The sequence below is a fragment of the Salvelinus alpinus genome, chromosome 17 (assembly GCF_045679555.1).
Source record: "Salvelinus alpinus chromosome 17, SLU_Salpinus.1, whole genome shotgun sequence".
Lineage (NCBI taxonomy): Eukaryota > Metazoa > Chordata > Actinopteri > Salmoniformes > Salmonidae > Salvelinus > Salvelinus alpinus.
Genome location: NC_092102.1, coordinates 48,699,967 through 48,714,601, shown reverse-complemented (window position 1 = coordinate 48,714,601; position 14,635 = coordinate 48,699,967). Strand labels below are relative to the sequence as shown.

The 14,635-nt window shown below is 42.9% G+C and overlaps 2 protein-coding genes across 3 annotated transcripts in view; both read right to left on the bottom strand.

Annotated features, from left to right (window-relative positions):
• The window catches only part of LOC139543128 (arginine-glutamic acid dipeptide repeats protein-like), a 350,494-nt gene extending 347,287 nt beyond the window's left edge, over positions 1-3,207 (bottom strand). Inside the window, exon 1 of the mRNA XM_071349337.1 lies at positions 2,918-3,207. The gene's annotated coding sequence lies outside the window, so the exon portion shown is untranslated. The remainder of the gene's footprint in view (positions 1-2,917) is intronic.
• An 8,119-nt stretch (positions 3,208-11,326) lies between these two features.
• LOC139543127 (alpha-enolase) overlaps positions 11,327-14,635 on the bottom strand; it is a 31,656-nt gene continuing 28,347 nt past the window's right edge. For both annotated transcript variants that reach the window (XM_071349334.1, XM_071349335.1), the window contains exons 11-12: positions 12,664-12,722; positions 11,327-11,958 (exon numbers count right to left, since the gene is read on the bottom strand). In XM_071349334.1, coding sequence (XP_071205435.1) covers positions 11,895-11,958; positions 12,664-12,722 — 123 coding nt within the window. In that variant the 3' untranslated portion in view covers positions 11,327-11,894. The remainder of the gene's footprint in view (positions 11,959-12,663; positions 12,723-14,635) is intronic.

Below are 14,635 nucleotides of genomic sequence, written 5' to 3'. Positions count from 1 at the left end.
GAAGAACATTTCAATGGTAATAAATAAACCATCTAAGAACCCTAGTACTGGAATGTTAAACAGTCAATCCTCTGATGAATTACCCTGTATCATCTAAGAGTCTAACAGAATCCATTCATACATACAACGACTCCATTTCAATGGAGAAATAGCCCACTACTTTTAAATCAAATGTAGCCTATTTATGAAGGCTTTTTTTTTTACACCAGTTGTCACAAAGTGCTTTCACCGTACAGGGATTCTTCAAATCCCTAACAAGAAAATAAAAAAAATAAGAACCAAACAGAGAAAAAAATGTCTCCTTCAATTTCAAAACATATGTCCATAGATGTTGGATAATATGTTACCTCTCTCACTGCAACTCTCTGGACTCACTTGACTTCCACTGAGACTAACCATAATGGTGTATTATCTTACGGACAACGCTGAGGAGGGGAAGATGTTTCTGAAGAGAGATCTAGGTGAAGAACAACACACACGCAGCACAGTAACAGCACGCTGCCCGGCTGCATGCGAACACAGCATGAAAACACCCCCATCCTGCCTATTGACAAATCAACTAACAAAGACTTGCCACTGCAGCACAGTGAATAAATAGGTGTACACTGTGAATAAATAGGCCTATCCAGAGAATAAATAGGCCTACTCAAGGTGAATGCACCAATTTGTAAGTCGCTCTGGATAAGAGCGTCTGCTAAATGACTTAAATGTAAATGTAAATGTAATAAAATAGGCCTACCCAGGGAATAAAATAGGCCTACTCAGGTAATAAAATAGGCCTACCCAGGGAATAAAATAGGCCTACCCAGGTAATAAAATAGGTCTACCCAGGGAATAAAATAGGCCTACTCAGGTAATAAAATAGGCCTACCCAGGGAATAAAATAGGCCTACCCAGGTAATAAAATAGGCCTAATCAGGTAATAAAATAGGCCTACCCAGGGAATAAAATAGGCCTACCCAGGTAATAAAATAGGCCTACCCAGGGATTAAAATAGGCCTCCCCTGGGAATAAATAGGCCTACCCATGTAATAAAATAGGCCTACCCAGGTAATAAGGCACTCCCAAGGGATCCTCAGTCAGTAAGGCCTACCCTGGTAATAAAATAGGACTACCCAGTGAATAAATAGGCCTACTCAGGTAATAAAATAGGCATACCCAGGGAATAAAATTGGCCTACCCAGGGAATAAATAGGCCTACCCATGTAATAAAATAGGCCTACCCAGGTAGTAAGGCACTCCCAAGGGATCCTCAGTCAGTCAGTCAGACAAACACTTCATAGGCAAAGCCTTCCAGATGTATACCAACACCATCATTCCCTGCTCTCCCAGCTGCCATTCCCGCTCAAATCAATCCTTAAACAATTCCAAATGACTTTCTTGGGTGAATGTGAAGTGTTCTTCTCTCCAGACGTTCATCACATTTCTCCTATTCAGTCAGCAGACATCTAGGCTAACCAAACAAAATGCCTTGTGCAACGGTAGATAGACATTTACAGCACCCCTTGCATGCCTATTTAATGGTGTGTGTGTGTGTGTGTGTGTGTGTGTGTGTGTGTGTGTTACTGATCCCAGACAGTACCCTTCAATCAATGTTTGTGGTGAAAACACCATCAGTCTTATTCCAATGAGAAGCAGTGGCTCTACAATCACATCAGTGTTTTACACAGAGAGCACCGAGAGACCATACTAAAAAGATTGATCTATTGTCCTCCAAACAGTACAGTAAAGAGCCAAACATGGGGTGGAAGAATTCATGGTGCTTTATATCAACTTGTAAGAACATGCATAATTTGATCCATATGTTGAAAACAGTTACAGTTCCTTCTGTTGAGAACACGTCCAGTACACGGCAATCACTTTTCACATCAAACTTGCCAACTGCTTGTTGTGGCAACATTCAGAGGACAAACAGCACAAAGCATTGAAATAGAAGAGGTTAGGTTTTGACTACTTTTCTTTGTAACGTTAGCTAGCGACACTCGTTTGCTTTTGGGGGACAAACAACAAACAACTAGCTAGAGATAAGGTACCAAGCAGGCAACTCTTACCCTAAAATAACGGTGTTTTTTAAATGATGACCCTAAATCTGAATTTACAGAAATCACTACAGATTTCGCTAACAGTTTGCTAGTGAAAGAGTCTTGTCTATAAGCTGCAACATAGCCATCTCCTTGACAGTTCTGTCATTGTTACCTAGCTAGCTAATTAGCTTACCTATGCTAACTGCTAGCTAATTATCTCGATTTAGAAAGGAAGCGTATCTAAAAACAATTGGCCAGTTAGTCAAATCAACCTTTCAAATGTAGCAATCTGCTTTGAATAACTAACGTTATCTTGCTCGCTAACTTTACTTCTTACTATTCTTTTTCTGGCTAGCTAGCTAGGTAGCTATGTTAGATAGCATAGCTAGTTGGCTTGCTAGCTAACTATTGGTAGGTGTAATGTAGCTGGTTAGCTAGTTACCTAGCTAGCTAACACTTGCTAACGTTAGCCTGTCTCTGGTTGAGTTGATTTAGCAACGTTAGCTAGCTACAGCTGACTAGCTTAGAGATAATATATTATGGGTGAGATAGCTAATTGCCACTGGTATAATAGCATAGGATCATCAGATGATCTCGAAGACAAATGGCAATAACTGTCAATAAAAGCTAAGGCTTTGATTGCTAGCAAGCTAGTTAGCTGCTATTAGCTGCTATTAGCTTTGTGACATTTAGTTGTCATCACCACACCAAAGACCCAATGACCCATCAAGATAATTCGTGATACAACTAAAAATACAAATAGCTAACTAGCTACAGCTATATAAGCTAGCAAGATAACGTTACTTGTTTGATTTGCCATCACGCCCCCTTTTATTCGTGAACATCAAAGCATGAGAATAACTTAAGACAGCAACAGCTATTGCAACACTTACCTTGGAGGGCTTGTTTTACACCATCTGTGATTTGTTTGAGATTTGACTGCAACAACAACAAACAATAGCTCAGACTAGCTAGCCGGCCAAGTGCTGCTACACAGGGGAGTAGCTAGCCTAGCTAGGCAGCCACAAGCCACTGGGGGGGACTAATAATAAAAACGCAACTGACCGCGTTTGATAATTCTGTCATAAAATGATGGAGTATGGAGTAAAGAGGGACTAATCGGTGTCGGACTATTTTCTCTTCAGTTAGCTAAAGAGACACAGAGTGGGGAGAAGCAACACCAAGCATGACACCCCCACTTCTTCATCTTTGGATGTGGTGATTGGGCATTCCATCTACTGGTGAATTACCGCCATCTACTGTAAAAGTGGGAATGGGAAATTCCAAGAACGTGACCACGGCGTTCATACTCTGATGTATCAGTGCCATTGATGTGTATACACCGAGTGGACAAAACATTAGCAACACCTTTCTTATATTGAGTTGTACCCCCTTTTGCTCTCAGAACAGCCTCAATTCGTCGAGGCACGGACACGAACATGGTGTTGAAAGCGTTCCACAGGGATGCTGGCCACAGTTGTGTCAAGTTGGCTGAATGTCCTTTGGGTGGTGGACCACTCTTGATACACACGGGAAAATCTTGAGCGTGAAGAACCCATCAGCGTTGCAGTTCTTGACACACTTCAACCGGTACACTTGGCACCTACTACCATACCCTGTTCATTGCATTCAAAAAGTATTCAGACCCCTTGACTTTCTCCACATTTTGTTATGTTACAGCCTTATTCTAAAATTGATTAAATATATTTTATCTCATCAATCTACACACAATACCCCACCATGATAAAGCGTAAACAGGATTTTAGAAATGTTTGCAAATATATACAAAAAAATAAAAAATTATATACCTTATTTACAGTATTCAGACACTTTGATATCTGACTCGAAATTGAGCTCAGGTCCATCCTGTTTCCATTGATCATCCTTGAGATGTTTCTACAACTTGATTGGAGTCCACCTGTGGTAAATTCAATTGATTGTACATGATTTGGAAAGGCACACACCTGTCTATATAAGGTCCCACAGTTGACAGTGCATGTCAGAGCAAAAACCAAGCCATGAGGTCGAAGGAATTGTCCGTAGAGCTCTGAGACAGGATTGTGTTGAGGCACAGATCTGGGGAAGGGTACCAAAACATTTCTACAGCATTGAAGATCCCCAAAAACACAGTGGCCTCCGTCATTCTTAAATAGAAGTTTGGAACCACCAAGACTCTTCCTATAGCTGGCCGCCCAGCCAAACTGAGCAATCGGGGGAGAAGGGCCATGGTCAGGGAGGTGACCAAGAACCGATTGTCACTCTGACAGAGCTCTAAAGTTCCTCTGTGGAGATGGGAGAACCTTCCAGAAGGACAACCATCTCTGCAGAACTCCACCAATCAGGCCTTTATGGTAGAGTTGCCAGATGGAAGCCACTCCTCAGTAAAAGGCACATGACAGCCCGCTTGGAGTTTGCCAAAAGGCACCCAAAGACTCTCAGACCATGAGAATCAAGATTCTCTGATCTGATGAAACCAAAATTGAACTCTTTGGCCTGAATGCCAGGCATCACGTCTGGGGGAAACCTGTCACCATCCTTACAGTGAAGCATGGTGGTGGCAGCATCATTGGGTGGGGAGGTTTTTCAGCGGCAGAGACTGGGAGACTAGTCAGGATCGAGGGAACGATGAACGGAGAAAAGTACAGAGAGATCCTTGATGAAAATCTGTGGAAAAAGTCAAGGTGTGTGAATATTTTCCGAATGCACTGTACATCTTTTGTCTTCACCCTCTGAATGAAACACATACACAATCCATGTTTCAAGGCTTAAAAATCCTTCTTTGCCTCCCGAGTGGTGCAGTGGTCTAAGGCACTGCAGTGCTTGAGGCGTCACTACAGATCCGAGTTAGATCCCGGGCTGTGTCGTAGCCGGCCTCGACCGGGAGACCCATGAGGCGACGCACAATTGGCGCAGAGTCGTCCGGGTTAGGGGAGGGTTTGGCAGGCCGGGCGCATGCACGCTGACACATTGGTGCGGCTGGCTTCCGGGTTACAGCCGTATGGGAGTTGGAGCGATGGGACAAGACTGTAACTACCAATTGGATATCATGAAATTAGGGAGAAAAAAGGGTAAGAAACCTGTCTCCTCCCCTTCCCTGATTGAAGTGGATTGAACAAGTGACATCAATAAGGGATCATAGCTTTCACCTAGAGTCACCTGGTCAGTCTATGTCATGGAAAGAGTATACTTGAGTATACTCAGTGTATACTCAGTGTAAACCATTGCTCAGTACAGAACACTAACTTGGTTGTTACCTAGGGAGTGTTTTATTAACCAATAAATCAAGACAATATGAGCGATATTAATAATACACAAGATACAAAACATGTATGACTTCAGCAGAGGTGTGGACTGGAGTCACATGACTTGGACTCGAGTCAGACTCGAGTCACAAATATGATGACTTGCAACTCGACTTTGACTTTAACACCAATGACTCGTGACTTGACTTGGACTTCAAATCAAATCAAATCAAATTTTATTTGTCACATACACATGGTTAGCAGATGTTAATGCGAGTGTAGCGAAATGCTTGTGCTTCTAGTTCCGACAATGCAGTAATAACCAACAAGTAATCTAACCTAACAATTCCACAACTACTACCTTATACACACAAGTGTAAAGGGATAAAGAATATGTACATAAAGATATATGAATGAGTGATGGTACAGAACGGCATAGGCAAGATGCAGTAGATGGTATAGTGTACAGTCTATACATATGAGATGAGTAATGTAGGGTATGTAAACATAAAGTGGCATAGTTTAAAGTGGCTAGTGATACATGTATTACATAAAGATGGCAAGATGCAGTGGATGATATACAGTACAGTATATACATATACATATGAGATGAGTAATGTAGGGTATGTAAACATTATATTAAGTGGCATTGTTTAAAGTGGCTAGTGATACATTTTTACATAATTTCCATCAATTCCTATTATTAAAGTGGCTGGAGTTGAGTCAGTATGTTGGCAGCGGCCGCTAAATGTTAGTGGTGGCTGTTTAACAGTCTGATGGCCTTGAGATAGAAGCTGTTTTTCAGTCTCTCGGTCCCTGCTTTGATGCACCTGTACTGACCTCGCCTTCTGGATGATAGCGGGGTGAACAGGCAGTGGCTCGGGTGGTTGTTGTGCTTGATGATCTTTATGGCCTTCCTGTGACATCGGGTGGTGTAGGTGTCCTGGAGGGCAGGTAGTTTGCCCCCGGTGATGCGTTGTGCAGACCTCACTACCCTCTGGAGAGCCTTACGGTTGTGGGCGGAGCAGTTGCCGTACCATGCGGTGATACAGCCCGACAGGATGCTCTCGATTGTGCATCTGTAAAAGTTTGTGAGTGCTTTTGGTGACAAGCCGAATTTCTTCAGCCTCCTGAGGTTGAAGAGGCGCTGCTGCGCCTTCTTCACAACGCTGTCTGTGTGGGTGGATCAATTCAGTTTATCCGTGATGTGTACACCGAGGAACTTAAAACTTTCCACCTTCTCCACTACTGTCCCGTCGATGTGGATAGGGGGGTGCTCCCTCTGCTGTTTCCTGAAGTCAACAATCATAAGACTTGAGCCTTATGACTCGACCTGACTTGATACCCTCCCCGACCTGACTTGATACCCTTTCCAACCTGACTTGATACCCTCCCCAACCCCAAGCTGACTTGATACCCTTTCCAACCTGACTTGATACCCTCCCCAACCTGACTTGATACCCTCCCCGACCTGACTTGATACCCTTTCCAACCTGACTTGATACCCTTTCCAACCTGACTTGATACCCTCCCCAACCTGACTTGATACCCTCCCCGACCTGACTTGATACCCTTTCCAACCTGACTTGATACCCTCCCCAACCTGACTTGATACCCTCCCCGACCTGACTTGATACCCTTTCCAACCTGACTTGATACCCTCCCCGACCTGACTTGATACCCTTTCCAACCTGACTTGATACCCTCCCCAACCCCAACCTGACTTGATACCCTCCCCAACCCCAAGCTGACTTGATACCCTTTCCAACCTGACTTGATACCCTCCCCAACCTGACTTGATATCCTCTCCCGACACACTGACTTGATACCCTCCCCAACCTGACTTGATACCCTTTCCAACCTGACTTGATACCCTCCCCAACCTGACTTGATACCCTCCCCAACCTGACTTGATACCCTCCCCAACCTGACTTGATACCCTCCCCAAGCTGACTTGATACCCTCCCCAACCTGACTTGATACCCTCCCCAAACTGACTTGATACCCTCCCCAACCTGACTTGATACCCTCCCCAAACTGACTTGATACCCTCCCCAACCTGACTTGATACCCTCCCCAAGCTGACTTGATACCCTCCCCAACCTGACTTGATACCCTCCCCAAGCTGACTTGATACCCTCCCCAACCTGACTTGATACCCTCCCCAAACTGACTTGATACCCTCCCCAAACTGACTTGATACCCTCCCCAACCTGACTTGATACCCTCCCCAACCTGACTTGATACCCTCCCCAACCTAACTTGATACCCTCCCCAAACTGACTTGATACCCTCCCCAAGCTGACTTGATACCCTCCCCAACCTGACTTGATACCCTCCCCAAACTGACTTGATACCCTCCCCAAACTGACTTGATACCCTCCCCAAACTGACTTGATACCCTCCCCAACCTGACTTGATACCCTCCCCAACCTGACTTGATACCCTCCCCAAGCTGACTTGATACCCTCCCCAACCTGACTTGATACCCTCCCCAACCTGACTTGATACCCTCCCCAAGCTGACTTGATACCCTCCCCAAACTGCCAAACTGACTTGATACCCTCCCCAACCTGACTTGATACCCTCCCCAACCTGACTTGATACCCTCCCCAAGCTGACTTGATACCCTCCCCAACCTGACTTGATACCCTCCCCAAACTGACTTGATACCCTCCCCAAACTGACCTGATACCCTCCCCAACCTGACTTGATACCCTCCCCAACCTGACTTGATACCCTCCCCAAGCTGACTTGATACCCTCCCCAACCTGACTTGATACCCTCCCCAACCTGACTTGATACCCTCCTCAACCTGACTTGATACCCTCCTCAACCTGACTTGATACCCTCTCCAAACTGACTTGATACCCTCCCCAACCTGACTTGATACCCTCCTCAACCTGACTTGATACCCTCCTCAACCTGACTTGATACCCTCCTCAACCTGACTTGATACCTTCCTCAACCTGACTTGATACCCTCCCCAACCTGACTTGATACCCTCCCCAACCTGACTTGATACCTTCCTCAACCTGACTTGATACCCTCCCCAACCTGACTTGATACCTTCCTCAACCTGACTTGATACCCTCCCCAAGCTGACTTGATACCCTCCCCAACCTGACAGGAAGAAAATTACATACGGAGGCGCAACAATTTCCAACTTTGTTCGACATTTGAAGCTGCACAAAGAAAGATAAGTCGTGGCTAATATAGCCGACAGCTATATATTTGATTACTTTACTGGTGTATCATGTCGGCTAACGTAACGTTAAATCAATGACACACAGTCAATCAGTGCGGGAACGTGATTATTGCACCCAAGATTGAGCTACAACTGGCTAGGCAGTTGGTAGCCTAAATCCTGCCTGATGTTAATGCTGTTCCTAAAACCATTGACATACGTTAGCCTACTGTAACCACACAGAGAGAGTGTGTGTGTGTGTGTGTTAAGGTTGGGCGATTGTGTACAAGCCTACATCGCCCGATTCTCGATCTCCTCGATAGTCGATCACTATTGGGGGGGGGGGGGGGTCTTTCTCATGGCTACCCATGTATTTCCATGGAAATATAAAGTTTATTTGGTAAGTAATAAATATATAGATATTTTTAAAAGCATTCATGATTTGCGTAAATGTAATATACTATTACTCTTGTTAAAAATATGAAATGGTATTACATTTGGTGAAGAGCACATTATGACTTGTTTAGGACTCGAAACTCAAAGTTAAGGACTTGAGACTTGACTTGATACTTGACGTTCTTGACTTGAGACTTGACTCGGTCTTGCCTGTCTTGACTTGTGACTTGAGTGCTAAGACTTGAGACTTGTAAAAACAATGACTTGGTCTCACCTCTGGACTTCAGTGGTCACAGCTTTCAATAGCATTTTTGTTTCAGAATGCAGTAAGTAGACATGGTTTAACAAATCAATTAATTATAAAGCCCTTTAACAAAAGCCTGTACACGCTGCTCGTGTACACACTATAATAACTTGGCCCTATTTAAAACTGGTCGTTTGGATCGTGGATGCTGAATGGACGAGCAGCGTTCCAAGCCGTGATGTATCAGTAACAGTTATATCTAAAACGTATCACTACGCCTCCTTAAGAATATCATGTCGCTGTTGCTGTGGCAACCATCTCTTGTATTTATCTCAACTAGCACATTATTTCCTGCTCGCTTCCAGCCTAACATTTAGTTTGGTACAGCGGAGGGGGGTTTAATATAAGCCTCGCCGTCTGCCTTGTCTGACCTCGAAAAACAATGTTTCACTTTTAAAATGTCGATCTCTGTAGTTAGGCGTTATGAAGTTACATTGAAATGAACAAAGTAATCTGGATCAGTGATGTATTAAAACGTCATGCAACATTTTCGTGCCAAGTCATATTATTTAAGATGTAATATGTTGACATATTTTTTATAAAGGTGAAGTTAGAAAGACGAATGTATTAACCATTTACATGTACTGTACGCTGTAAATCAAAGAAAAAATCTTAAACTAAGATAAACAGAGACCTCTAGCGGTACATTTTATTTCAATCAGTGGTAGGAGCATAGCGGTACTTCATGGCAGTAACCACCAGGGGGTGTATGACTCAAAGAAGATGAGACTGAAGCGCAGCTCTCAAACAAGGGAGGGGTTGGTCAGTGTTTACAGATTTTCCACAACGGAGATTATTCTGATTTCTTCCAAATTCTGCCTTTTTTATGTTTCTGTCGCTGAATCAAATCTGTCTTTGAAAAACACATCAATAAGACCCATTTCCTTACTGAAAGGCAGTTGACTGCACTACTTCACTATGAGAGGCTGTAGCAGTTCCTGTGTCACAGGAGGCTGGTGGCACCTTAATTGGGGAGGACGGGCTCGTGCTAATGACTGGAGTGGAATCAGTGGAACGTTATAAAATACATCAAAGGCGTGGTATCCAGGTGTTTGATGCCATTCCCTTTACTCCGTTCCAGACATTATTATGAACCGTTTCACTGCTCCTAAAAGCGGAATTATAAACAGTGTAGACTGTTTGCCTCTTGCTTCATATGATCTATGTAAGGATAATGAAATGTATACAGCTAATCAATGGTGGCAGCCAGGTCTATACACTTCCGCAAAGGAATTAACTTCCAGCCTCCATGGGCAAGCAGCTATGTAGTGTAATGCTGCTGACTGAGCATCCATCTTGGCAGGGCTCAGTCAGACCTGGGTTCAACAACTATTTGAAATAATTTAAAATACGTTTATCAGGGCTTGATTGAGCTTGTCTGGCAAAATGGAACCAATAGAATAGTCTCAATTTTTAACTGGGAGGTGTGGCAGGTAGCGTAGTGGTTAGAGCTTTGGGCCGGTAACCAGAAGGTTGCTAGATCAAATCCCTGAGCTGACAAGGTAAAATACCAGTTGTTCTACCCCTGAACAAGGGACTTAACCCACTGTAGGCTTTCATTGTAAATAAGAATTTGTTCTTAACTAACTTGCCTGGTAAAAAAAAAAAAAAAAAGATCATCTGGTAATCTAGGCAGACTGCAGGAAACACTCAAAGTTGAAAGATTTCAAATAATATTTAAACCCAGGTCTCCCCTTCAAGGGGAGCCTGTACATCCAGAAATGGTGTCTCTGTCCTTCTTACCGCAGGCTCATGTTACTGCCTCTCTCTGGCAGTTCCAAATACATCACAACATAGATAGCTAGGGACTTCACAGCAGACACACTTATAAACAGGCCTCCTCTCCCAATTAAAACCATTATACCTGTTCTCCCACTTATAAACAGGCCTCAGGTCTGTTCTCCCACTTATAAACAGGCCTCAGGTCTGTTCTCCCACTTATAAACAGGCCTCAGGTCTGTTCTCCCACTTAAAAACAGGCCTCAGGTTAAAACCATTATCATTTAGAAGGAAAACAAGCTTGATACCTTTTCAGTTAAAAAAAAGTAATTTTGATAACTATGGATGCCTTCTGGGTCCAGAATGATTTCAGAATGATTTCAGTGTCACTGAATTTTGTGATACAGGAACTTACAGATTATATAATAACAAGAAAGCACACAGAGAGGTAGAATGACATCTCTTGTCTGTTTCATAGGTTTATTTCTGGTAATTCTGCCAACGCTTACAGTAGCAACACTAGAACTTCTCTTCAGAGGTGACACATTGCACATACAGTCCTCTGTCTGTCCTGCCCAATAACAGCACAGTGCTAAACTTACAGAAGCTCTCCACTAGAATAATACTACTCATAGGAGACAACCAAGAATCACTACAACTCACAAGAAGCAAAAACAAAGATCTCTCATCATCACACGATAAAGTTACACTGACACAAACAAAGATCTCTCATCATCACACGATAAGGTTATACTGACACAAAGGACAAACACTATTTAAGGAGTCGTAGAGGTTAGGTTGGTGACGGTGCATTAAGGTCAGTGCAGTACAAGTTAGATTAGGGTTTCCTAACGTGCTAACGGAACCACAGACTTGGACATTGGGGTTTAATTTCAACGGCGATCCATATTCCTTCCTCTGGACAGGGCAGTGCGTAGACACCTAGCGTGGCTTTATGTGGTGGGGTTTACTGTACTTATGCAGGATGAAAACACGAAGGCCCAAGGAGAAGTTGAACCTCCTTAGATTGGGTGCCTGAAGTTCTGGCCGGCAAAGACAGCTTTGTCTCCAAGCTCCTCCTCAATCCTATGGAAGATAGTCAGACATTTCATTTGGCTGGAGGTTTCAACAGTTGGAGTACTAAAATAGCCTACTATTATCCTTGATAATGGCATATTAAGATGGGTGATATAGAGAGCGCCAGCTTGTAGCCCTAAAAAAACAGAAATTAGTTAACTCTGGTTGGTTCAGCGTTTCCTATGGGGGGAAAATGAATGGGGAAAGAATAGGGTTTTTGGGATAGACGACGATAATAAGGTCTGAGGTAAACACAGGCTTAGGAGATCTGATACGTTTTGTTCTTTGTCATAATAAGGGTTAGTTAACCTGACATCTATGAATTATGAAGCCTTCATGTTTTGTTCTATGAGGTAATATCAGTCAGTCAACATGACCTCTATGAATTATGAAGCCTTTATGTCATCTTCAAAATTCACAAGAAGTGACGTTAGCTGATGTAGCTTATCTCATAGAACAAAACGTATACGATCTCCTAAACCTGTGTTTACCTCAGACCTTATTTTCAGCGATTATCCAAAAACCCTGCAAAAACACCATTCATTTCCCAATAGGAGTTAGTGCCTAAAAAAGAAGCCATTATACTGCTCTCTATTTTGGGCCAAATGTACACCTTTTAAGTCAAAGGATATATCTAATGAAGAACATATGACATGATATAACTAGTGACAATATTTTATACAACTGAGTTAAGAGTTTAAAGACGGAGCTCACCTGAGCAGCTGGTTGTACTTAGCCAGACGCTCAGATCTGCACGGGGCACCGGTCTTGATCTGGAGAAGGACACACAGCATACCACAGCATATCAGTTATTTAAGTTGTCTGGAACACAGCATACCACAGCATATCAGTTATTTAAGTTGTCTGGAACACAGCATACCACAGCATATCAGTTATTTAAGTTGTCTGGAACACAGCATACCACAGCATATCAGTTATTTAAGTTGTCTGGGACACAGCATACCACAGCATATCAGTTATTTAAGTTGTCTGGAACACAGCATACCACAGCATATCAGTTATTTAAGTTGTACTGGAGACACAGCATACCACAGCATATCAGTTATTTAAGTTGTCTGGAACACAGCATACCACAGCATATCAGTTATTTAAGTTGTCTGGAACACAGCATACCACAGCATATCAGTTAATTAAGTTGTCTGGGACACAGCATACCACAGCATATCAGTTATTTAAGTTGTCTGTGTCACGTTCCTGACCTGTTTTCTGTGGTTTTTGTATGTGTATATGGTCAGGGCGTGAGTTTTGGGTGGGCAGTCTATGTTTTCTGTTTCTATGTTGGTTTTGGTTGCCTGGTATGGCTCTTAATTAGAGGCAGGTGTTTTGCGTTTTCCTCTAATTAAGAGTCATATTTAGGTAGGGTGTTCTCACTGTTTGTTTGTGGGTGATTGTCTCCTGTGTCGTCGATGTATGTACCATACGGGACTGTTTGGTTGTTCGTTCGTTCGTTCGTTCGTTCGTTCGTTCGTTCGTTCGTTTTGATGTAGTCTGTTCCTGTCCGTGAGTTTTACGTTTTAGTTATGTAAGTTCATGTTCAGGTTTTCGTCTACGTCGTTTTCTTGTTTTGTAATTTTGTAAGTGTTTTGTTTTCGTGTGCCGTCGTGTCAAATAAAGAGATGGCATATTTCCCTAATGCTGCGTATTGGTCCACTGATCCTTCTCTCCTCTCCTCATCTGAGGAAGAGGAGGACAACAGCCCTTACAGTCTGGAACACAGCATATCAGTTATTTAAGTTGTCTGGAACACAGCATACCACAGCATATCAGTTATTTAAGTTGTCTGGGACACAGCATACCACAGCATATCAGTTATTTAAGTTGTCTGGAACACAGCATACCACAGCATATCAGTTATTTAAGTTGTCTGGAACACAGCATACCACAGCATATCAGTTATTTAAGTTGTCTGGAACACAGCATACCACAACATATCAGTTATTTAAGTTGTCTGGGACACAGCATACCACAGCATATCAGTTATTTAAGTTGTCTGGGACACAGCATACCATAGCATATCAGTTATTTAAGTTGTCTGGGACACAGCATACCACAGCATATCAGTTATTTAAGTTGTCTGGGACACAGCATACCACAACATATCAGTTATTTAAGTTGTCTGGGACACAGCATACCACAGCATATCAGTTATTTAAGTTGTCTGGGACACAGCATACCACAACATATCAGTTATTTAAGTTGTCTGGGACACAGCATACCACAACATATCAGTTATTTAAGTTGTCTGGAACACAGCATACCACAGCATATCAGTTATTTAAGTTGTCTGGAACACAGCATACCACAGCATATCAGTTATTTAAGTTGTCTGGAACACAGCATACCACAGCATATCAGTTATTTAAGTTGTCTGGAACACAGCATACCACAGCATATCAGTTATTTAAGTTGTCTGGAACACAGCATACCATAGCATATCAGTTATTTAAGTTGTATGGAACACAGCATGCCACAGCATATCAGTTATTTAAGTTGTCTGGAACACAGCATGCCACAGCATATCAGTTATTTAAGTTGTCTGGAACACAGCATACCACAGCATATCAGTTAATAAAGTTCACCGGAACACCAGGTATCAATACAGAATTATTTCCAGGAAAAGCTGATGCTGATAAAATTATGGTGAGAATAAAGCAATGCTCTCATG